We start from the raw sequence: 25,870 nt of genomic DNA on the forward strand, positions 1-25,870 counted from the left end.
GTTTCAGTGCAGTATACATTATTTATTTATCCCATCTTTCTCAGTCTTCCCCCAAACCGATGCCAGTCCCATTCTACAACAGTAGCACTATGCATTATTTATCCTTTTCTGACTGAGATATTTCACTCAGCATAATGTCCTCCAGGGTCACCCATTTTGAATAATATTGCATGAGTTCCTTGTAGTATTCCACTGTGTGAATGAATATACCACAGCTTCTCTATCCATTCGTTTGTTGACGGGCACTTAGGTTGTTTCTAGCTCCTTCCTATTGTGAACAAAGCTGTGATAAACATGGTGTGCATATATCTGCTTGGGTGGTCTCTATGGAGTATATCCCCAGTAGTGGAATTGCTGGGTCAAATGGTATTTCTATTTGCAACTTTTTGAGAAAGCGCCACACCACCTTCCACAGTGGTTGCACCATTTTACACTCCCAACAACAGTGAATAAGGGTTCCAGTTTCTCCACAACCTCGCCTGCATTTGTTTGCTTGCATGCCTTCTTTATCATCTGTCCTCCCTCCCCTCCTTTAGGTCCACTTCAGTCAGTCATTTCATCTCTAAGATCTGTCACTCTGTCTGGTGCACACATAAACTTCACCAAACCGTTGTTGGATGAACAAATGTATGCACTCCAAGCTCAACTCTTTGCCTCTCCCTTCCCGTTATCCTCAGACCACCACTGTCACCGCCATCTGTCTCCTCAAAGACCAGCAGGGTAGAAAGCATGTCAGCCTCTCCCAGAATATATTGCAAGCATCCACTGCTCATCTCAAGGCCTCTCAGAGGCAGCTCTACCCCTGAGGCCTCTCACCTGCCACCACACTGGGTCCCAGCATAGTTCTGGCCTGCCCAGTTCAGCCTGGGGGATTACACACAGAGGAACAGCTGCAAGCAACTTGCTTCCAAACTGCTTCTCTGAGTAAAATATGTTTTACCCAACTGCTGAGCTGAGTTAAAGCAGCAGCTACCAGCATTCTGGGTGTTCACACAAGTGACTCTTTTTTGCCATACGTTCCACCTTCCCTGGTACATTTCCCTGGCTTTCAACTTGAGGACTGTAGAGTGAACGGGCTGGTGGAGAAGAGGGATGGCAAACCACTCCATTGATTCCACCTCTCATCCTGGCTCAACCTCTGTGACTGTAATATAAATGGAGTTTAGACCAGCACACTCCCGAGAACCAGCCTCTGCATCTCAGCCTTCAGAACTCCTGGCAGCCCGGCTTCCCGAGTTACTCTCATTTTCCCTTCTCTTTGAAACGTCGGCCCTGCCAACTGCAACAAACAACATTTAAAAATATCTTGCTGGATTATACCGCTCTGCCTTCTAAATTCCTCACAATGCTTGTCTCTGTCCCACATAGTATAAAGAAGGGTGTAGCTTATTTCATTTCTCCCCCCTAGCTGCTCCCTTGCTATAAATACCTGAGTCTGGGTAGGAGAGCTTTAAACACCCACGAATGAAGTCACTTCGGGGCTGGCTCCTGTCACTGTACTGGCCTGCCAGGGTCTGGATGCAGCTGTTGAGAGCTGAAGCACCAGGTCGGCCAAAACGACACAGAACTCATCCTTCTGAGGAAAGCAGGCAGGAGAAGCTCCAAGGACAGTAATCACCGTTAATCCCTATATGAAAAGGATGATGCTGAGTCCTGCTACACAGCCAGCTCTGCAGAAAGCACGTCCAGCTCCAGTCTGAGCTCGTTTTCTTTTTCCCCAAACACACTAAGTGGACTTGACCTTAGGAAGACAACGTCCCAGTTTCTCTATGGAGTCTAGAATCAGTACCTAGATGGAAGGACCCTTGGAGAAGCCCGGCAACAATCCTCACACCACAAAAAGAGACACTGGGATTCGAGACACGGAGTGATTCACTCCAGGTCACAAGGAGGCCAAACTTCAACTCAGGTTTCCTGGAGCCAAGTCCTTAGCTCTCTGCACTGGATGTTTCTGGAAGCTTGTGCACCAACACCTGCTTGCTGTGTGAGTTTGCGTTAACAGCTCTCCTCACAGCAAATACTGGTTTTCTTTCTTCAACACAAACCTTGGCCTCAATTTTAAGGATGACTTTAATGCCATAAGCAGCTTATATCACACTCTTTGAGGTCCAACTTAATTTCTCTCCTCCATTACCTTAATACTTGGACTATTTGATGTTTCCATCAATATGCCTCACCTTTCTCAGCTCATCTTTTAAAAACAGTGCATCCAAAGAAAGCAGTGGGTAGTAGGACCAAGTACAGCCTTTTCTATATCAGAGTAACAAAAGACTGTATAAGTATTTTTTGCAATATATTCCATAAGTTCTCTAAAATTCATTGCTATCAAGTTGGAACTGTGGAAGTGGCTCATAGCTGACCTCCAGTGGGTTTTCAGAGGCTGTAAGTTGCATGGGAGAAGAATGCCATCTTTCTCCCAAGGTGCAACTGGTGGATTCGAACCATTGGAGAAGCTCAACCTTTGTGTTAGCACAATTTGCTATGGACTATTCAGAAGGGGTATGTGTATATATGTAAATATATACATATAGGTACATATACATGCTATGCACACACACCCACACACACCCAATCACCCACATAGACACACATCTATTTCACATGACAAGAAAATGCCTTTCTAACATTGGGATCAGGAAAATAAAAAAATCTGAATTATTAGTTGAACCATTGATAATCTGTGACATTATTATTATTATTATTATTACCCAGTATGCAGTTAGACGCTCAAGAGTAATCCAGATGGCAATGAACTATACCACAGTGCTTTTATATCGAGCACATATTACTAATGCCCTGGAAACAACTTCACCAAATATTAGAACATGACTAAATATATGAGCATTATTTTCCTCCCCAACAACAAAACAAACCCTACCTTGGCAATTGAATGTATCAGCCAGATTTATCACCAAAGAAAGTTCCAGGGCCTCTGATCTCAAGCTTTTTGATGCTGCTGTCTACCTCCATGTTCGAAAATCCTGCTTTGGCAATAGTAAAACCAACGTCATTCAATGAGCTTGCCAGCCTGACCTTCATTCGGCGCTGGGATTGTTTTGGCCCGAAATACTCTGTCCAGGGCCATGAAAAACACTGAGTCAGATGCCAGATTCAATGGGAAAGACAAGACGGATGGAAGCCTTCTCTTTTTGCTCCTCTTAACCCAACTTTGCTGCCTGAAAATCTCCTCGCACTACTTCTATGGCTAGGACAACAAAACCAGGACACAGGGCGGGTGCATTTTTGGGGTCAAGCTTTCAATGGACCAGAGAGGCAATGGGAGGTCTGGGCCTATTGTCAGAGACGAGCTGAGGTGCAGTCACATTTGTTTTCTGAACTTTACAAATACGTTTTGGAAAACTTTCACCCAGGACTCGGGCAGGCTTTTTAACATCTGGATGAAATATGTGTGGAAAGTTTGCTTGGGTTACTGCACTATCTCCCTCTATTCCTCTTCATTATGTAGTTAAGCCGTCTAGCCAAGCAGAGGGAATTCTGGTAACAGAGTCTGTAGAAAGTTGCTGTGCTTACCCAAAGGCATCACTTCTCTGCCACTTCAAATCCCCTAACATCTCTTTAAGGAATATGCGCAGTCTTTTATCATGCAATGCACAGTCTCCAAAAACCCAGGGGAGGGTCAGCTATGTGTAGGTTCTGACTTTATAGTAGCAAGTACAAGTTTGAGCCAAACAAGATTAACTGCTCATCTCCAAAACACCTTTTCAATTCCATGGGTTGTTGTTCACTTCTGAAAACACTGGGTCCCAAGGAAACACTGGGTGGTAGGACTGAACACAGTCTTTTTAAATATCAGAATTAATGACAAATAACTATATAGGTATTGTTATAATATATTCAGATAAAACTCATTGCTGTTGAGCTGGCACCAACGTATAACTGATCCTTCACTGGGTTTCTTTTTATTATTATTATTTATTACTAATTTCAATGAAAATTTAGAGAGACTTTGGATTTCCATTCATTCATTGTTGCACTTTTCTCTCCTCCCAATCTTCCCCTCTAGTACACTACCCTTTTGGAAAAGTAAAAGAAAAATTCTTTCATTGTTTTACAATCCCTCCCCTGAGGTCCACTCCACTATACAGCCTTCGCTCTGGACTCGTGTCATGACAAAAATACCTAATAATTTTCCCTCTTAAACAATTTTCTCTCTCATCTGTTTCAATGCAGTATACATTATTGAACCCATCCTTCTCAGTCTCCTCCCAATCCCAAGGTCAGTCCTGCTTTACAACAGGGGCACCATGTAGTATTTGTCCTTTTGTGACTTCGATACTTCACTCAGCATAATGTCCTCCAGGGTCACCCATTTTGAATAATATTGCATGTGTTCCTTGTTTTTCAAGGCAGCGTAGTATTCCATTGTGTGAATATACCACAGCTTCTCTATCCATTGGTTTGTTGATGGGCACTCTTAGGTTGTTTCCAACTCCTTGCTATTGTGAACAAAGCCGCAACAAACATGGGTGTGCATGCATCTGCTTGGATGTCAGTTATGGTCTCTTTGGGGTATATTCCCAGTAGTGGAATTGCTGGGTCAAATGGTATTTCTATTTGCAACTTTTTGAGAAAGCACCATGCCGCCTTCCACAGTGGTTGCACCATTCTTCACTGGATTTCTGAGACTGCAAATTGCGTAGTAAATTTCCCTTCTCTTCCCCTCAGAGCTGCTGGTGGATTCGAACCGTCAGAGAGGCACTCACTACCTTTGGGTTAGCAGCACAGACTGCTAAGACTACGCCACCAGAAAACCCCAGTGCAGTTCTGACCTATCAAACAGATATATACTATGAGAGGTAAATGGGCTCAATGGCACAAACCCACCTTTCTGGCACTCCCGAGGTCTCTACCCCGCCTTCCCTTTCCCCCATCACATCTCCCTTGTCCCAAATTCCCCCTATCTGATGCCACATCTGCAATAAAGCCTTGCACTCTCCCCAGACAGGATTTACTTCCTCGCTGAGCTCTCAAAGCACCAAAAGCTGCACAACTCATCTCTGACACGGAAACCATGTCTACCTTACAGGGGAGTTGGGAGAATGATAGGAAGGGGCTCACCGAAAGCATCTAGGAGGGCAAGTGATGGTTTCAGCGTCATCTCCACTGTCTCAATGAAGCAGCCACACACTTCTTTGTAAGTATCCATGTACAGGCTTTGCTTTCCCTGCTACATTCTAGATCACTTCACAGTTAAAATCAATTCTTACCCTTCCCAAATCTGTCTCCTTTGCTGAGGGCATAGCTGGCCCATGGAAAGGCGCCAAGTTACTGATTAATGAGGGCCAGCGTGGCATGCCTCAGTCTTGCACGGGCTGTCTCTTAAGCACCTCCTCCAAATCCAGTGTGCAGCTCCAAACATGCAGCCACAGCTCCACAGCCATGTAGGCCTTTCTCAAAACCAGCAAGGACACCACTAAGTGTGTTTACATGACAGGCTTACAAAACACAAAGCACCTGCCATCCCTGTGGCTCTGGGTCTGGCGGCTGCAACAAGCCGGGTCAGATATCCACAGCACAATTGCTCCCCAGGGCTTGGAGCTTAGAATCCACACTGACCGTGTCATCCTGGCAGTGGGGGATGTGAGCCTGGGGGCAGCAGGGTTCTGCTTTCACCGCCCACTGCCAGGCCACTTTATTTGGGAGACATCCTGGAGAAGACTGCTGAATATCCCATGGATTGCCAAAACAACAAACGGACATATGCTGGGAAAAGTGCAGCCAGAGTGCTCCTTGGAGGCAAAGACGGCAAAGCTTCTTCTCTCATACTCTGAACATGTTGCTAGGAGAAGCTGTTCCTTGGAGAGGGACATCATGCTAAGAAAGGTAGAGAGAGGATCAGTGAAAGAGAGGAAGACCCTCAATGAGATGGATCGACCCAGTGACTGCAGCTGTGGACTCTAGTGTGTCTAGATGATGTCACCCAATGTCAGGGTGATAAAGGACAGGCCAGGGTTCAGGTCTGTTGTTCATAGGGTCACTATGAGTCACACTTGATGACAACTAACAGTAAGCCCTAAACAAGGAGGATGCAAGGGAGCTCTCTTCACATATCTGTTACCATCACTTCAATTCCATGGTTATCTCATGGAACTGTCAACTCATGACTATGTTATGTGTCAAAGAAGAACCATGTGCCACAGGGTTTTCAATAGCTGCTTTCCTGATGGAGATCACCAGGCCTTTCTTCCAAGGCACCTATGGGTACACCTGAACCTCTAAAAACCAAGTGTGTTAACCATTTGTACCATACACAGACTCCGCACAATGCAGTCTCATTAACTGCACAACAATCCTATGAGTTAGGTCCTATTTTCAGTCTAATTTTATAGAGAAGCATTTCTGAACCAGGTGCAATTTTGTCTCTCAGGGGACATGTGAAAATGTCTGGAGATGTTTTTAATGGTCACAGCTGGGGGTGCATGGAATGCTACTGGTATCTAATTGGCAGAGGCCAGGAAGTCTGCTACACATCCTGCAATGTGCCAGGTGGCCCCTACGACAGAGATCTATCCAGTACAAAATGCCATCAGTGTCAGGGCTGAGGAACCTAATTTGTTGTATAAACTTTCACCAAGAAGCACAGTGAGATATGATTTTAAAAATATGTATTATTTTCTCATTGTTACATGTTTTCGTTTTCGTCCCCTCCCCCAGTCCAGCCCACAATGCCCCCCTTGTTCCAGATCGCTGTCATACATACAAGGCCGAATCATATATTCCTTTTGGACAGTTCTTACTCTCCTCTGATCTAATGTGGTGTTCATTATTGAGCCACTCTTTTCTCCTTCTCTCCCCAACCCACGCCCCATGTCTGTCCTGTTTTATAGCAGTGGTGTTGCACAGCGTTTGACTTTAGTGATCGAGATACAACACTCAGCATAATGTCCTTGCTATGCAAGTTGTTTTTATTTTTTTAATCCCAGGTTGAGAAGTCTTGTTATTGAGGCAGAAACTAAGGCACCAAAGTTAAATCAGTTGTCCAGAAATCACACAGCTGGCGAGGAGGCTGCCAGGCAGTCCACCCCTTGCTGCCCTGTAACATCATACATTCCTTGAGCAATGAGTATTCACCGGTATCCCGCCTCCTGTATAACAACTAAGCCCTGGTAGTGCAATGTGAAAACGCTCGTTTGGCTGCTAATCAAAAAGTCCATGGTTTGAACCCATCTGCTCTCCTTTGGGAGAAAGATGTGGCAGCCTGCTTCTGCAAAGACTTAAAGCCTTGGAAGCTCTAAGGGTAGTCCGGTTGTTGTTAAATGCCACTGAGTCAACTACGACCCATAGCAACCATACGAATGGTGGATGGGAACCTTGCCCTATCCTGTGCCGTCCTCACCGTCTCTGATACACTAAGCCCACCGTTACAGACACTGTGTCAGTCCATCTCATTGAGGGTCTACTGCAATGCCTTACCACTAAGCCACCGGCCCTCCCTTAACACACAGCAACCCTATTGCACAACAGAACACACCCTTGCCTAGGCCTGTGCCACCCTCGCGATTGCTGCTGTCCTCAAGCCTGTGCTGCAGTCACTGTGTCAATCTATCTCGCTGATGGTCTTCCTTCTTTCATTGACCTGCCACTTTCCCAAGCACGATGCCCTTCTCCAGGGACTACCCCTCTCCTCTCGATAACATGCCCCAAAGTCTATGAGACCAAGTCTCACTGCCTTTGCTTCTAAGAGCATCCTGGCTTCAGTCTCAAAGATGGTTAGGAGTTAAAATTGACTTGACACTAAGGGGCTTGATGACAATGGGTCTGATTTCTGTTTGATTATTATAAGAAAAGACCCAAAGAAAATGAATGCTTAGAGACTTTAAATAATTTGCTTGAGGATATGTGTCAGAGAGAAGCAAAGTAAACTGGGATCCAATTTTTTGAAGAAAAAAAAAAGGGCTTTAAAGAATGTAATTGCTTGATTTCATTCTCTTCCTGGGCTCTTTGCAGGGAAGTTCAATCGTACCTGGACATGCTAGCTGACTCTAAGCAATAAGCACTCCCTTGGAAAAAGCTCTATGGCCAACTTGAGAGTAAACGCGCTGATACCCCATACCAGTGCCTGAACACAGGAGTCCCGTGATCCCTTCCTCCACTATGTGGCCCCCTCAGGAGGAGAACACTGTCACATCGTCTGCAGCTTTTCCATTCTGCTGTGTTTATATTGATCCACCAGCAGCTGACACAGGTGATGGCCCTCCCTGGCAGTGGAGCTCCCCACCCCCTCAGGAGCAGCAATAAAGGCTCCTTCAAATCGATGGCACCTGCAGACACATCCCCCAGTCCCCCAAAAGCTGGGAGAGGTGGCAAACAACATTTAAACAGGGTAACACGGCATCTTCTAGAGGCAGACCCACCCCCAGCTTCAGGGCCTGATCATTCCCTGAGGCTGGGAAGATTCACTAATTAATGTCCAGGGTACTGCAAATGGTTAAGCACTCTACCACTACTCAGAATGCTGGCCATTCTAGCACACGCAGGGGAGCCTGTGAAGATGGGGCTGGACATCTGCTTCAGAAAGGTTACAATGAAAGCCTCACGAAGCAGTTCTACTCCACAACCTGGGGTCACCAGGAGTCAGAATGAACTTGATAGCAACACATGATAACTACAAGGACACACACAAACAGCCTGCACACAGGAAGTCATGACCAAGCTCTTTTAAAGACACTGCTGTTGCTGAGTCTCTCCCTAATGCTACTCTGAATAGGGTGGCAGACTGACCTCCTCCTCACTACCCTTGATTCTGAGATTCAAGGCCTATGTGGGGCGTGGTCCTGGTCAGGTGGTGCTGAGCTGTGAATGCTAGGCTCTCTCTATCCCTCAGGCATAGGTCAAGGATGAGAACAAGCTGAAGGCACTGGGCAAAGATCAGGCTTGCTATTACAGCTGCAGGAATGCAGAAACGGGGCCAAAGTATCCATCCACTCATGGATGCTGTCTGGCCAAGAGCAAAGACTGATGGGGAGGCGGGGCATGGACGCGGGACACGCTGAGGATGACGTGCTTGTTTCGGAACATGTTACTGTAGTGGTGGTTGGCTGTCGCGGGGTGAATTATGACTGACAGTTTCTTGTTGTCTGTGTGTCCCCAGAACCCCCAGGACTCATTTCTTAGTCTGGAGGTAGGTGAGAAAAGACACAGATGCAATCTCTTTTGAGCAATAGTTACTACCAAAGCTTGTTCTAGGGGGTGCTCTGCAGACCACCAGAGGGGATCTGAGGTGTCAGGGTCAACCTTCCCATTGATTTAGCTATAGTCTATTAGATCTGGGCTATGACATATCCTTCCACGCTGGATCCCAAATCAAAGCTATTCCGCACATTGCAGGCATCCTCCCAACCTGACAACCATCCTAACTCACATCTCATTGTCACGGGCCAGCCTGGAAACTCCACGGAAATCAGGACACAAAAAGCACAAAGATGTCTTTTTGAAGTGTCAAGAGACTTCATGTGCAAATTAAAACGAAAACCCTTTTGTTTGATAGGATTTTTCTCCTCCACAGACTCTGAGCACTTAATGTGTGCTAGGGAGTTCTGGTGGCCGAGCCAGAGAGCTGTGTTGCTAGCCTAAAGGCAGCCAGTTCAAATACACCAGCAGCTCTGCAGGAGAAAGCTGAACAGTCTCCTCTTCTGTGATTCACAGCCTCTGAAACCCCACTAAAGGACTGGCTACAAGTCAGTTCCAACTTGATGGCAATATGTTAAGTACCTGGGAGGTGTGAGGGATAAAACGGAGAGTGGTCCTTCCAGGCAACGGGTGGGGGTGGCAGGTCGAGCTTTTGGGAGGAAGTGGAACTACAGATGCCCTTTTGCCTCCACTGCAAACTGGGGTTCCATTTCTCAAGAATGAAACAGAAAAGTTTTCATTTCTAAGGCTTATTCTTTGTTTCAGTTTCACCAGCTCCTTGGCTTTAAAGAAACGGTTAGAGATGGGTAAGTGGCCCTGCCCCCCACAGACTTGCCAGGTGTGGAAACTGATTATGAACAGCAAATAGAAGCTCAATTAACCCTTGCTCCTTGGGCTGATTATCGCTGTGGCAATCCATCGCACAATCTCCTCACTAAACGAATCCCCCATCCCGTGGAAGTCCCCATCCCTGCTCTAGACACAGTCCCCTTACTGCTCAGCGGTAAAGGAGATGCTGGGACTTGCCCCTGTGGATACGTAACCGAATAAATCAGAAAAGCCCAGTCACATTTAGTTTTCTTTTTACAAAGGTCTTTGGATGGTATTAATATTGAAATGTCCTTTGAGAGAAGTAATTTTAATATCACAGGCTACTACTGGCAAAACTTGCCTGCATTTAAATTAGTCCCAGTCACATTATCTCTTCTTAAATAACATTTTCATCCTCCCCACCCCGTTTTTACTTTGTTGTCTGCACCACTAGATTATAAACCTCATCATCAGAGGAACACCCCTCCATCCTTCTTTGCTGACTGCTTAATCCACAGCACTTTTCCCAGGACCCCACTGCCGTTGAGTCGATTCCAACTCACAATGACCCTTCACTGAATGTCTAAGGCTGTGATTCCTTATGGGAGGAGCATCTTTCCCCAGCTGGTGAATTCGAGTCACTGACCTTTAAGGCTCGCTGTGCAACACATGACACATTCCATCACCAGAGCTCCCTGGGCAGAAGGTCAACACTCAACAAATATTTACAAATCTTTACAGAGCACTTGGTATGTGTTTAAGCTCTTTAAACCTATGATATCCCTTCATCCTCACAACCTTATGAGATGGGTGCTGTTATTATCGTCCATTTTACAGATGACAAAACTGAGGCTTAGAAAGATATTTTTTTTTAAAGTAGCCTTGGGCCACTCACATAAATAGTAAAGGAGGACTTCGAACACTGCCCTGTGACTCCAAAGTCTGTTTTCCTGCCTTCTGAAAGAGCGATGCTATTACATCCTTGCTTTGGGGTAAGAATCAAGGCCACTCCTGCTGAGACCTTTCAGACTCAGCTCCCCTCCACTGAGTTTCTGAGGCTGCAAATCTTTACAAGACTACCTGTCTTTCTCCCTCAGAGGAGCTAGAGGATTCGAACCACTGACATTTCTGTTTAGCAGTGTAACATCTAATCAACTCCACCACCAGGGCTCTTCCTTGTAAGACCCATTCAAGAGTTGAGATTTTTCTCAATCACCATGAACATTCGGCAAAGTCTAGCAGGAAAAACAGCCAATGAGAAAACTTGGAAGCTCACATACCAGGGGGAGGAGGAGGAGGTCTATTTTCTACCAGCTCCCTGTTTATAAATACTCCTCTCCCAAAGTGGTTTCTCTACCTCCCCATTAGGAAGCCACGATACCATCGTTTCATGACATTGCCCTGGGAGCAGAGACATCAATACCAAATGAGCAAGCAAGAGATAACTCCTGCTGCTCTCTGAAGCTGAGATCATGTTTTATAAACACCAAAGAACTTTTTATCATCCATCTTGGTCAGAGTAAAACCTTATTTGTCCTGCATTCTGAGTAATGGATAAGATGAATTAGGGCCTTCACATTCTTCATTGGAAGACATTACAAGTTTAAAAGCCCTGTATAGCTGAGTCAAATGCATGTGCCCATGCTGTATAATTAGCAGGCACAACAACAATAATATATAATTTAAAGGCAAGACCAGCAGGACAAGAATACTAACTAGCCCTCTCTCCCTCCCATGTGTAGCTACTCTCCTCTTGCTCTTTGGCTAGGCTAGTAAGCTGCAACCTGCTGGCCTCAGGGCTGTTTTAACGTAACAAAGGTTTGGATTTCTGCATTTCTTTCCTAAAGGGTTGCTGCTTCCCTCTGAAACCAGTTTTCAGGCCTAAGTAATTCATTGCTCCTCTTCCTTCTAAGCATTCATTTCACTTTGTCTAAAGAGACTTAATATATCAGCCGAGCTATTGTTTAGTGAGGCCACCCCCGGCTTTTCATGTATAAGAAATGAGCATGTCACTTGGTAGCAGTGAGCAGCCACTTCTCAAACGGGTTCCCTGGAGACCAGCGTGTACAAAAGGAGCCACTTCCTGAGCATCCCAGGAGCTCTGTTGTTTGTCACACAGGAGGGAGTCCTGCCAGCCAGTGTCCTGGCTGCACTGGTTTAAGGAGAATTGTTTTGGATGGGGGGTGGGGAGGAGGTAAAATAATAGGGTCAAAAGCCCAGCCTATAAAGAAAATCCCAGAGTAAAGATCCCAGACCAGACATAGCCTTATGAGGTGAGTGCTTTAGTGGAAGACACCTGTTTTTAGGAAATTCCTTGTAACTATGTCTTCTTTTTTTTTAATTATTATTAAATTTTATTAGTTTTAATGAACATTTACAGAGATTTTTGGTTCTCATTCATTCATTGTTGCACTGTTAACTATGTCTTCTGGGAACTTGGAGAGGTTGGAAAATCTGAAGAGAAGTACCTCGACCTGCTGGGAAGCTGTGTGGAAGGCATTTTCAAATGGATTTATGACACCTGTTATTCCAGTTGGCTGTCTATGACCAGGGCCTCAGTCTTTTCTCCCAGGAGTCTTTAATTGTTCTACGTTCAGGCTGGGTCTCCCTCAGTCAAAAGTACAGAGCCCTTCCCCAGGGCTCTGATGGTGTTGTTGTTGTTGTTATGTGCCATCGACAAGCGACTCATAGCGACCCTATGTACAACATCCCTAAACTTTGCTCTGTCCTGTGCCAATTGCACCATCTCCGATACACCCATCCTGATTACCCCAATCACTGAATCAATCCACCTCATAGGGGGCCTTCCCCTCTGCGCTGTCCCTCCACCCTACCACGCATGATGTCCCTCTCCAACGACCTGTCCCTCCTTGCAACATGTCCAAAGTATGTTAGACGGAGCCTTAGAATCCTTGCCTCCAAGAAGCAGCCCGGTTTGACCCTCTCCAGGATGAATCTGTTTGTTTTCCTAGCAGTTCATGGTACCCTCAATACTCTTCTCTAGCACCACAGCTCAAAGGTATCAATTCTCCTTCTATCCTCCTTAGTCATTGTCCAACTCTCTGATGCATACCAAGTGATAGCAAAGCCCATAAGTGGATGGAAATCCCCCTGGCTCCCACTTCCTCTCCTGGAGTTGGTGTTCCCAGTGCTTATGCCACAAAACTAGAGGATGAAGCATCAGCAGCAGCTGTGACATCATTAACTGAAGTGCCAGACTGACCTACACCTGAGCTGAGATGAAAATGAAAATGAAAAAGGCTCTCCCATTCCAGGAATCTCCTCAGGCAATGCTGGAATTTAAGGCAAAACCAATGAAAAGTCAAGTCAACCAGGCTTACTTTACAGTGTCTTCAGAATAGTTGCTGACACACCAGCTGCTCTGCTTCTTTTCCTCCAGTGGCTAAAAATACTTGGACTCAGAGCCCACCAGAGTCCAAAACCCAGGATCTACAAGGTGCTGCCTGTGTAATCATGGGCAAATGACTTAACCACTGGGTACCCTGGTTTCCTCATCTGTATCATTGGGATAATACAATAGGGACCTATCAGTGCAGCTATTGGGATTCCTTAACAAAGGACTGAGAACCTAACAAACACATTTCTATAAACTATTACAATGTTAGCAATTATAGTTTTATTAAACTACATTTTAACTTGGTCCCCTTCACTTTCCCCAATTTCTAGTTAGCTTTTTCCATTTTTTGCTTAGTTGTCCCTATAGCTGCCCCCTCAAGCAGTCAACCAATCAGATTTCAAGGATGTCTGACCCAAGTCACTAAAGAATTCATAGTTTGCCAACTTCTGGGATTGGCAGTTTGCTGTTGAGCGCATGTATCCTAACCTGGCCAGGGAGATGGTCATTCTTCACTGCCATTCTGTGCACTAAAGTCACACAATCCTTCAGAAATGTAAACTCTCCAACAGCTCCTTTCCCAGACCTGACACCATGCAGTTGTCTGCCCCTCCCACCCCTTCCCCACAATGTGGTTTGCTGGGTCATCTTTCCCTTCAGGAAAGCACACGCTGGCTGGGTAATTAACCCAGCACCCAGATTTCACCACTTGCTCACTTGGTTGGTAGTAGCTTGGAAACTCAGGCCCTGGGAACCAGCATGGGGTTTCCCTTTGTGGAAGGCCATTCAGGAGTCACCAGGCCCTGGCCAAGTGGGGTTCAGATCCTACCCATCATCCTTCCATTCCTCAGGAAAGGGCCTAACAGCACCCTAGCCTTCAAGGAGATGGCCAAAGAGCTGCCCCAGGTCTGGCTTCCTCCTGCTCCCCTCATCCTCCCATCCAACTCTCAGGAGTTCAGATTCTTTGGCTACTGTTACAGGGCTGGACAGGGCCCAGGGGCAGAACCACAGACAGCGTCCATCAGCGCGACCTTTGCAGAAGAAAGAGGCCAGTTAAGAGACCCAATCAAGTAAAAGGCAAAGCTCTGCTAGGCACAGCTTCATTTCCGGAAAGACTCAGGAACCCCCTGGTCAGAAGGCTCGGCTCTAAACCAATCTGCGAACGGTGCCCAGGCGGTAACAATGCGGAGCAGAACAAGTTGGAGAAAGTCAACCAGGACTTCTCCAAAAGTTAGTCGGCGGCAGGGTCCTCTCCAGGAAGATCCAGCCAATGCACTTCTCCACCTTCAGACCAAACGCCTTCTCCCGTGTTCTGCACACGCCCACCAGCTTCAGCGAGGAACCTCACGCCCAGGTAGCCCCACTGTGGGCTTTCCCTCCCGAACCCAACCCAGGCCTGCGCTCTTACCATTGGCGTTCTTGCCACAGATGAGATGCTCGTAAGGCTGCAAAACGCCCCAGAGTTCGGCGTCGTTGTTGATGACCATTTCCAGGGCCTCGGCAGACACTTCCCCAACCCCGGCTCCTCCGCCATCGGGGCTCTGGCTGGCCAGCACCCTGGCCCGGATCTCCTCCACCAGATTCTCCATGCAGGCGGTGAGCGAGATGGCCGCGTACTCGTGGATGCGCACGGAGATGCGAGTGTCCACCATCCAGCGGAAGAAGCGGCCCACGGAGAAGGTGAGGCCGCAGCGCGCCGACTTGCCCCGGCGCAGCCCGTCCCCGGCGCTCATGCTGTACAGGGACAGCGCCTTGACGGCGGCCAGCGCGCAGCTCTCGGCCAGCGCCCAGCTGTGCACCAGGCGCACAGCGCTCTGCACCTCGAAGCGGGTGCACTTGGCGTGCAGCACGCTCAGGCGCTGCGCCTCCCGCGCCACGCGGATCAGCGCCCGGCGCAGCAGCCCCGCCAGGCGCCGCACTGCCTCGGCCGAGAAGGCGGGCGGCCGCCGGCCGCTGGCGCCTTTGCGGAGCACGCGCGCCACGTCCCCCTCGGTCCAGGGAAACTCCTCCAGCTCGGGGAGTCGCGGACAGCGCGAGAAGAGGTCGGCCACCTCGGGGTCCTCGGGCAGCACCGTGTTCACCGTGTCCCAGCTGTTGTGGCGGCTGTTCATGGAGCCGGAGTAGCACCACCAGGCCGCCCCGCGGTGCTGCTGCGCCGAAGAGTTGAGCGCCTGCGAGTTGGACTTGGAGGACGAGAGGCTGAGCGAGCGGCACGAGTCCCCGGCCCCATAGCCGGAGTCCAAGGTCAAGTCCTCCAGCGTCTTCAAAGTGGAGCTGTACGTCCCGGCCATGGGGATCCTGCCGCCGGCGGCCTCGCCGAACAAGGGGCGCTCACAACTCCATGCCCTCTTCCCTAAGTGGGCAGGAACAGACTCTAAGCGCTCCGGAGCACCCTTCGCCCTCTCGGCGCCCCGGGGTTCGGGGGCCGCATTGCCCGCCCGGCGCCCGCGGGAAGGTGGGCGAGATCGCGGCGAACCGAAGCTCCACGCCCCCGGCGTCCTGACGCGGAGCTGTCACTGGAACGGCCTGCGCCGTTCCTCCTCAGCTCTCCCTCTTGGTCCACCTCAACTTCCGAGAGCTCCGCGTCAGTTCTCAGAGTAGGAGTCCCGAGAGAACAGGGCGGCGGCGGCGGCGCCGCGCTCAGCGGTGAGTACGGGACCAGCCGGCCAGAGAATCCGCTCCGCAAACTTCTGCGCGGAGCTGGGCCGCCGGCACAGCTGGGTACCCGGCTGAGGGGGGCATGCAAATGACTCCGTGCAACCCACCAATCATCGGTCGCAACAGGCAGGGGTTGCACCAATGATCTCCTAGGGGGCGGTCACTATGCAGATTTCACTCCGAAGGCGGTGAAACCCCGCGGCGGAGAAGGCGGGGCTGGAGGCCGAGGGTCGCGCGGCAGGGCAGGGAGACCAGGGTGGAGGAGGGGAAAGCCTTGAAGAGCTGGGGGTGTGGGGCAGAGACTGTGAAAGGAGGGGTCGAAATGTTTAGTTAAGAAACTGGTTTAACCAAAATGTAAAAGGAAAAAAAGCCACTATGCTCTAGCCTCTACTCTCAGCTTCGACGTTGTTTTGTCACGGCCCCCTGTGAAATCTACAGACGACTACAAACCAACGCCAGCTTGCCCAGCGCAAGCTGGATGCACAGGAGGATGGTGAGGGGACCGTGCCAGGCCCTCCACCTCTTCCAACCTCTTCCTGCGGAGCCCCTCCCTTTTTCCGAGAGGAAAAATCCAGTTGTGTGAGGAGGGAGGAGGCACGCTCTCGCTTCTCTTTCCAGATTCGTCTGGTTTCTCTTAAGCTGCAATCAAGACTCATCAGAACAGAATTTCTTAACCTGATACACCTACAGGCTCCAGGAAGCCTGTGCCCCCTTAGAAATCAACACCCAATTTGCTGGGTAGTCTTAGTCTGGAAAGAGATTCATTAACTTTTATCAGAATCTCCAAAGAAGTTTCTAGACTTTTATGGGGACCAGGTCCTTGCCCGTGGAACCCTGAGTGTGTGTATGTGTGTGTGTTTACAAGAAAACCTAGCAGCATGTATTTGCTGCCTAACAGTATATCGATGGGCAACTAACACTCTCAGTCTGAGCTCAGTATCCTGGTGAGGGTGGTGGTTAAATAAGTGACTGACCTCAAAGAGCTCTTGGCTAGAGAGAGTTTATCCGTTCCATCTGGGCCATGCCCAGCCCACACTCGCCCCAAGCCTGCCCTTTAACTCTTAACACACGTGCACGAACGCACTTAAGTCCCCACCAGTGGAACCACAAAATCAAAGAGGGGATTGTACGCGTACTTCCCCCAGTCAGCCTCTCCAGCTCCTGAAAGGCCCTTTTGTGCTGTGTATTTTATACAGTTCTGACCTTGGGCCGTGAGTTGGATAAGAACGAGAAATGTCTGGATTGTCTCTCTCCTTATATTAATGATCCATTGCCCTGTGAAACTGTTCTTTATTCGGAGGTTTCGCCCAATTTTTTTTTTTTCCTTTCTTTCCATGGACTTTTATTTAATGCAATATCGCCTCCTCCTGGTTAAAACTGGGAACCTACTCAAAGATGAAGTCATTTGAAAGACACAAGACTCAAGCGACCAATGAGGAAAGGAGTACACAGTCATGTCCTGTATAACTCAGTTAAGAATCCAGAGTACAGGCATGAGAGTCAAGTTGGGGGAAATATGAAAACAAATTTGGAGCTATTTTAAATCTATTAAAATGGCCGAGTGGGGGTTATGAGTTGCACTGCCAACCCAAAGGCAGGCGGTTGAATCCACTAGCTGCTTTGAGAACAAGGGGCAATCTCATCCTATGTGATTTACAGCCTCTGAAAACCTACTGGGGTGGGGTGGATAGCAAAGGTTACCAGATACCCTTCCAAAATCCACAGCAATGAGCTTGTTGTTGTCTGTAAAGAATAATAAGGTGAACGTCGCCCACTAGTGACTATTTTCTAGTAGCTACTCAAACTGGATTCAGAAGAGACCTTGGCCTCTTTTTTATTTTTCTTCTTTTTTGCTTGCATAGAAAATAGAAAAGTCTGGACTTCTATTTTGCTATTCTTACTCCACAGGAGGTTATTGTTGTTAGGTGTCTTCAGGTCGAGTACGACTCATAAGGGATCTTAAAAGCAACAGATCTGAACCCTGTCCTATCACGTGCCATACTCATCATCTCAGACTTACTTGAGTGCACTGTCACTGTGTCAGTCCATCTTGTTGAGGGTCTTCCTTTCTTTCCCTGACCCTCCACTTTTCCCAGCATGATGCCTTTTCTCCCAAGGACTGGCGTCCCCCATGAACAAAGTACTGGAAGGAGGGTCGGAGAAACATAGCTGCGGCTCAGATTCACCAGTGGCTCTGAGGAAGAAAATCTCCTCAGCCACCTAATAGAAAGTTGTGAAGACTTGGAACCTACTCGACAGCCGTGAGGATGAGGTAAATAGTCAAGCTTTGCTGGCTACACCGTGACATTATTTAGTGGGGGAAAAACAAACTCAAAAAAAAAGGTTTTCGAATTGTTATTTCCTTCAGATATGAACGTCTAAAGTAAAATTGCTTAACTGACTATTTACAATGGGGAACTTACTGAATAGAAAGGTTATTTAGAAAACTATCCAAAATATGTATTCTAGGATGCAAACAGGTGGGATTTTTAAATAACTCTAAGTTCCTTAATGACTCAAAACTTTCAGAGTCCTGTGGCTGTTAAATTACACCAGCATTGAGTAAAATCAGCATAAGTTTGTGGGGAAAATAAGTTTTTCTGATAAATAAATGGCAAGAAAGAGATGGAGAAGGAACCAAGAGCCTTAAAAGAGATACTATTATCTATCATGAGATGTGGAATTTATTTGAACTTCCAATTTTTAAAAAATAAACATTTGACATTATGAAACAATTGGAAAGAAATACACTGCCTAGATATTTGCTATTACAAAATCACTGACACTTTTTTGATGTTGTAATCATCATATGACTATATTGATTAAATGTTCTTATCTTTTGGAGAGACATGCTGAAGTAAATTATCATTTTCTCTATTTTAAAAAAGGAAGAAAAATCATAATTGAAAATAGTCTTGTAAATTCAGAGCCTCTGCCGTTGAGTGTGCTTGGAATCAGGGACCATCCTGCGGCTATTAATCAAAGCAAGAGGAGGCTGTCCGGCCCCACAGAACTGCTGGTGGATTTGAACTGTGGGAGTCTCACAGTCTTGGCATGAGTAGCTCTACTTGCCATCAAAAGATAGAAAGTTTTCAGACAATTAAGACTGTAGATCTCTTGCCCTTTACATTTCTTCCCAACTCTTGGCATTACCTTGAGGACTGAAGTGTCTAGGTCTGTGTTTTGAATCATAAAGATGAGAGAGAAGGTGGAAGAGAAAGACTTAGCCCTCTAAGAAAAAAAAACAGCAGACTGATTTCAGTTCATTTGGGGAAGTTGGCAAGTATGGTGAAACACAAAACTTGTCTGCGTGTGTATTTCAAAGAAGCCAAAGTAGTAATAATTTGCTTAATCTTAGGAATGCGAATCATAATGGAAGAAGAGAAAATATCCCAGTTCAGGCCTAAACATCATCACTGAAGGAAAACAACAGTCTCATTGCTGGGTAAATGGAAAGGAACATGATGAAATCATGGTAAACATTGGAAAATGTCCAGTTGCGTGAGCAATGAAAAACAGAACTACAGAGCTGGGTTCCCCATGAAACAGTTATGTAAAACAGGTAATCTGAAATAAAATTGGGAAACTTGGTGGCTTTAATGAGACATTTCTTCTATTGACATTTGTTGTTATGTGCCGTCGAGTCGCTTGCGACTCATAGCGACCCTATGTACAACAGCCCTAAACTCTGCTCTGTCCTGTACCAATCGCACTGTCTCTGACACTCCCATCCCGATTATCCCTGTCGCTGAATCAATCCACCTCATAGAGGGCCTTCCCCTCCTGCGCTGTCCCTCCACACTCCCAAGCATGATGTCCTTCTCCAAGGACCGGTCTCTCCTCACAACATGTCCAAAGTCTGTTAGATGGAGCCTCAGAATCCTTGCCTCCAAGGAGCCAGCCGGTTTAACCCTTTCCAGGACAAATCTGTTTGTTTTCCTAGCAGTCCATGGTATTCTCAATACATTTAAGAGGTCCAAATTCAGGATAAAGGCCCAGCGTTCCATAAAGATGGTCACGTGTTTTGATCTCTACCCCCCTCCCAAGGGTTTGCTCTCTGACAATCCAAAAGGACATACTTTGCTCCTGTCAATTACAGTGCTGAGGTCCCCCATCTCACCTTCCTCCCCGGCCCCCTCTTTCTTTTTTCTATTTCTGTCTTGAGATAGGGCCACATCCTAGGGGAATTCACCTTACATCAAATTAGAACTGTGATAGTAGTGAAAGATTGCATCCCACCCTTAATCCTTTCACAACTATTTGGTTTATCAATTTAGATCATTGGGGATAGGTCATTATATAGCTTCACATTATAGCATCACAATTGTGTTTCCTGGGGGAACACAATTTGATCTCTGATAAAAGGGAAGGAATTTTAGCTATTTAGGTACAAGAAGAAGGCTTTTGTTAAAAAGGTAAAATGACCTTGACTTTGGGCTCCCTCACTGCCATTGAGTTAAAACCAACTCATAACTGACCTTCTAGAGGGTATTCAGAGGCTGTAAACCACACAGGAGGAGATGACCTAGTCTTTCTTCCTAAGAGCAGCTGGTGGATTTGAACCACCTGCCTTTGGCTGCCCATATGTTCAATATTTTTCTTCAGATAGGGCAACTGAGGCAGAGCTTTCAAGTATGGAAATACAAAGGAAGAGGAACAGTTGTAAGCAGATACTAGTAATTGGAACATGGAATGTGAGAACCATGAATGTAGGAAAATTAGATATTGTTAAGGAAGAAATGGGACACATAAATATTGACATACTAGTATTGCTGAGATGAGATGGACTGCCATGGGGCATTTTGAGTTGGACGATCGTATGATTACTCTGGATATGAAAACAGGTTCAACCTGGAGAGGATAAAATCAGGCTGCTCCTTGGAGGCAAGGATTCTGAGGCTTTGTCTGACATACTTTGGACATGTTGCAAGGAGGGACCAGTCCTTGGAGAAGCACGTCATGCTTAGGAGGACGGAGGGACAGCACAGGAGAGGAAGACCCTGGATGAGATCGATTGATTCAGTGACTGGGATAATCAGGGTAGGTGTGTCGGAGACAGTGATACTGGCACAGCATAGAGCAGGGTTTAGGGCTGTTGTACATCAGGTTGCAGGCAACTCGACGGTGCATAACAACAACAATCACAACTCAAAAACATCAATTTTTCTTCTTTCATTCTTATTCACTGTCTGGCTCTCACATGAAGTTAAGAAGACTATGGCCTGAATATATACATATATTCATGTACACACACACACACACACACATATGCCGTCAATCACTTGTGACTCATAATGACCCTATGTACAATTGTTCAGTAGCTCTGAACTCTGCTCTATCCTAGGCCAATCTCACTGTCTCTGACATTATCCTAGTTAGTCAACCCATCTCATCCAGGGTTTTCCTTTCCTTTGCTGTCCTCCCACCTTTCCAAGCATCATGTCCTCCTCCAAGGACTGGTCCCTCCAAGTCATGTGCCCAAAGTATGTGAGACAGAGTTTCAAAAGCTTTTCTTCCAAGGAGCAGCCTGGTTTCACACTCTCCAGGACAGATCTGCTAGTTCTCTTGGCAGTCCATGGGTATGTTCATGGATTCCATTTATTGGGGTGAAAATCAGCAATTCCACCCCAGTAAACAGAATCAATCTAAACTTTAACAACAGCCCTAGTGATTCTGATGTAGAGGTAAGATTCTATAAACATCCTTGGATTGGAGGCATAGGATAAGCAGGAGGCTGTGTGTGTGTGTCTATGTGTGTGCGCGCGTGTGTGTGTGTGTGTGTGAATGTTAGGTGGGGACTGGCGGAGTGGTGGGAGTGGTGTTTGTGAATCGCCTAAAGTCACCTGCAACATTTTAAGTCTGAGTGAAAATTTGGGTTAGTCCAGGTAGAATGTCTAGGTGATAGTGTATAATAGAACTTTCTTCTTTGATAAAAACATTTCTTCTTCTGTGTTGTCCAATACAATAGTAGTCACCAGCCACATGTGGCCATTCCATTGAGTGTCTGAAATATATTTTAGTGCAACTGAGTATCTGAATTTTAAACTTTATTTCATTAATTTAGCTATTAACCTAAGTAGTCATGATTAACTAATATCAACATCTCAGAGAGCATAAGTCTATATGCTATTGTTGTTATGTGATGTTGAGTCACTTACAACTCATAGCAACCCTATGTACAAGAGCCCTAAACCCTGCACTATCCTGTGCCAACCCCACTGTCTCCGACATACCTACTCCCATCACGCCAGTCACTGAATCAATCTCATCAAGGGTCTTCTTCTCTTGAGCTGTCCCTGCACTCTCCCAAACATGACTTCCCTCTTTAACGACCGGTTCCTCCTTGCAACATGCCCGAAGTATGTCAGACAAAGCTTCAGAATCCTTGTCTCCAAGGAGCAGCCAGGTTTCACCCTCTCTAGCACAAACCTGTTTGTTCTCCTAGTAGTCTATGGTATATTCAACTCTTCTCCAGCATCACAGCTCAAAGGTATCAATTCTCTTTCTATTATCCCTAGTCAATGTCCAGCTCTCTGATGCATACCACTCAATTGCCAGTACTATAGCCTAGATCAGGCACACTTTAGTCTCTAGCCTGACGTCATTGCTCTTCAGTACTCTGGAGAGATCCCTGACAGCTGACTTTCCCAATGCAATTAATCTCTTAATTTCCTGGCTGCTGGTACCAAGAGTGTTGAATGTGGAGCCAAGCAAACTAAAGCTGTTAACAATTTCAATCTCTTTACCATCAATAATGATGCTGCTAATTGGCCCAGTGGTGAGAATCTTTGTTTTCTTGATGTTGAGCTTCAATCCATATTGAATAAATCTATAGACTGTACAAAAATTTTTGAGGTCAGTGATCCTTAAAAGGTCAAGAACTTTCAGACTAAGGATGACTTCTGCTAGAGAAAAGGACTCCTCCTGACACAGTGTGTTAATATGTTGGGCTGCTAACAGGTATTGGTTCGAGTCCACCAGCTGCTATAAGGAGGAAATATGGATAATCTCCTCTTGTAAAGAATTACAATCTCAGAAACCTCATGGAGGGATCAGGTCTGAGATATTGAAACCATTACTCAGAATCAACATGGCAGTGGCTTGGGGTTATGTTGGTAGAGAAGCTTCCACACGTTGGCATAAACCGGTGGCTGCTTTGTCAGGAAAGGAGACAAATGTCAAGGCCTTAGGAAATATGAAAATAATGTAGATAGTTACTAAGTGGAACATGAGCTCTGCCCTACATGCATGGAGTAAGACAGCCCTCCATCGTCAAGGCATCATAGTCCACACTAAATTGGTGAGGGAATATTCAGAAGGCAGATTTGTCCTCAAGGTAGAAAAACTCCTAGGGATATAGTGTTAGCTCCTGTTGTTTACCAAACAACTGTCCAAAAAGACTGTTTGGGGAGCATTTTGAGAAATATTTAGGGCTTATTGAATAAAAGGCCTTTTTATCCAGAACCAGTTCAGTTGCCTTTGAGTCACCACTGACTGATAGTGATTCTGTGTGTGTGAGTTACAGGTAGGCTCCAGAGGGGCTCTTTGTTTGGGGGGGTTGCTCTGTGTTTTCTTGTTTTGTTTTTTGTTTGTTTGTTTGTTTTAATGAAGATTTACAAAAGGATTTATTTCCTCCATTCGTTCATGCATACTTTCCTCTCTTCCCCTCCCCCACCCCCCTTGCAATGCTTGTCCCGTTCCAGGCTATTAATTGTCATACACATAGTTTCTAAATGTCCATTCCTTTCAAATTGTCCTTTCTTTCTCGCACTCCAGTGCAGTGCTCATTACCTAGCCACTCATTTCCCCCTACCCCTTCTTGGTCTTATTTATAATGGTGGGCTGAAGCAGCATTTGTTCCTTTGTGACTGAGATAATTCACTCAGCATAAGGTCTTTCAGACTTATTCTTGTTGCGTAGTGTTTTCTGAGTTCATTATTTTTCAGTGTCCTGTAATATTCCAGTGTGTGAATATACCACAGCTTCTCTATCCATTCGTTTGTTGATGGGAACTTGGGTTACTTCCAACTCTTTCCTATTGTGAACAAAACCACAATAAACATGGGTGTGCATATATTTGCTTGGATGTCAGTTATGATCTCTTTTGGGTAGTGGAATTGCTGGGTCAAATGATATCTCTATTTGCAACTTTTTGAGAAAGCAACACACTGCCTTCCACAGTGTCTGTACCACTCCAAAGGATTATTAATAAAGGATTTTTCAGACCTTGATTGCTGGGTCTTTCTACCAAGGCATCTCTAGGTGTACTCGAATCTTCACCATTTAGGATGACAATTACTTTAATTGTTTGCATTGCCTGCAATTGTTTGTATATATACCTGCAAACTCAAACACTTTGCCGTCGAGTTGGACTAGACCTTCTAGTGGGTTTTCAGGAGACTGTAAATCACAAGAAAGGAGATTGCCCATCTTTCTCTTGTGGAGCAGCTAGTGGATTCGAACTGCCTGCCTTTGGGTTGCCAGTGCAACTCCTCACCCAGGACATCAGTTGTTGTCAACTCAATTCCTACTCACCGTGACCCAGGCACAACAGAATGAAACATTGCCCCCTTGTCTTGCCCTATTGCCACTGTGGTTGTGCTCCTACCCTCTGTTGGCCACTAGTGACCTAGGTAGTAGGGAGTTTCACTGCCAAAGGCCTCACTTCTCTGGTGGTTTAAATCAACCAGCAGCTCCAAGAAAGATGGGCAGTTTCCTCCGACAAGATTTATAGCCTCTTTGGACACCTATGAGTCAGTTCCAACTGGGTGACAATAGGTTAGACTTGAGAGTACAGCCTCGTGGTCTTGTGTTCCAGTACCAAATTAGACAACAGTCTGCTGTGATCCACGGGGTTTTCACTGGCTAATTTTTTGGTGTGTGCTTTATTTCCCCCCCCCCACTAGTTTATTTACAAAACTCTAATACAAATTCGAACAAATTCTTTCAATTTCCCTCACTCCCCCCACCAATTGTACAACCTGAAGGTTAACCCCTGCTTCCCCTGCACATCCACATCCCTCTGCTTCTAGCCTCTCCCATCCCTCCTGGATCCTTATATTCATTTTACAATAATGATTTTAGACAATATTTATCCTTATGGGACTGAGTTAGTTCACTCAGCATAATGTTCTCCAGTCTCTCCTAAGTTAGGTAATAATTTATAAAGTTATTGCTCCTGCCACTGGCTAATTTTTGGAAGCAGGCCACCAGGTCTTTCCTTCTAGCCTGCCTTAGTCTGGAAGCTCTGCTAAGACTCGTCCCCTGTGGGTGACACTGCTGATAATTTGATAAACCTGTAGTGTTGTTTCCAGCATCGCAGCAGCACGTAAGTCACTACAGCATGACAGCCTGGCAGGTGGGTGGTAGTCAGTGTTGTTAGGTGCCTTAAAGTCACTTCTGACTTATAAGGACTCTGTTGTAAGTCCACTTTCTAGACAACATGCCTCTGGAAACTCTATGAACTTTGAGAAACAACAATAGTTCTAGAAAGGCTTCAGATTGTTTGTTCATAGGGTTGCTGTGAGTCATGTTCCACTCGGCAGCAATCAACAACAACATCAGATCAAAACCCTGTCCGGTCACCACTTGACTATTTACAACCCATTGTTGTTGTCGTGTACCATTGAGTTGGAACCAACCCATAGCTGGCCCTCCAGCAGGTTTTCAGAGGCAGTTAATCATACAGGAGGAGATTATCCATCCTCTCACGGAGCAGGTGGTGGCCTCGAAACTGCGTGCTTTGGGGATTGAGCAATTTCTTGCCACTAAGCCACAAGAGCTCTTACAATCCCTGTTGTTGTTGTTATGTGCGAGTCGTTTGCGACTCATAACGACCCTATGTACAACAGCGCTAAACCGTGCTCTATCCTGTGCCAATCTTATTGCCTCTGACAC

General features: G+C 46.3%; 1 protein-coding gene across 1 annotated transcript in view; it reads right to left on the reverse strand.

The window, feature by feature from the left end:
- ABTB2 (ankyrin repeat and BTB (POZ) domain containing 2) overlaps positions 1 to 16,007 on the reverse strand; it is a 203,618-nt gene extending 187,611 nt beyond the window's left edge. Inside the window, exon 1 of the mRNA XM_006883745.1 lies at positions 14,724 to 16,007. Coding sequence (XP_006883807.1) covers positions 14,724 to 15,606 — 883 coding nt within the window. The 5' untranslated portion in view covers positions 15,607 to 16,007. The remainder of the gene's footprint in view (positions 1 to 14,723) is intronic.
- Between the last annotated feature and the right edge of the window lie 9,863 nt (positions 16,008 to 25,870).

Source organism: Elephantulus edwardii, unplaced genomic scaffold, assembly GCF_000299155.1.
Source record: "Elephantulus edwardii isolate Elephantulus edwardi_28Jun2011 unplaced genomic scaffold, EleEdw1.0 scaffold00029, whole genome shotgun sequence".
NCBI lineage: Eukaryota > Metazoa > Chordata > Mammalia > Macroscelidea > Macroscelididae > Elephantulus > Elephantulus edwardii.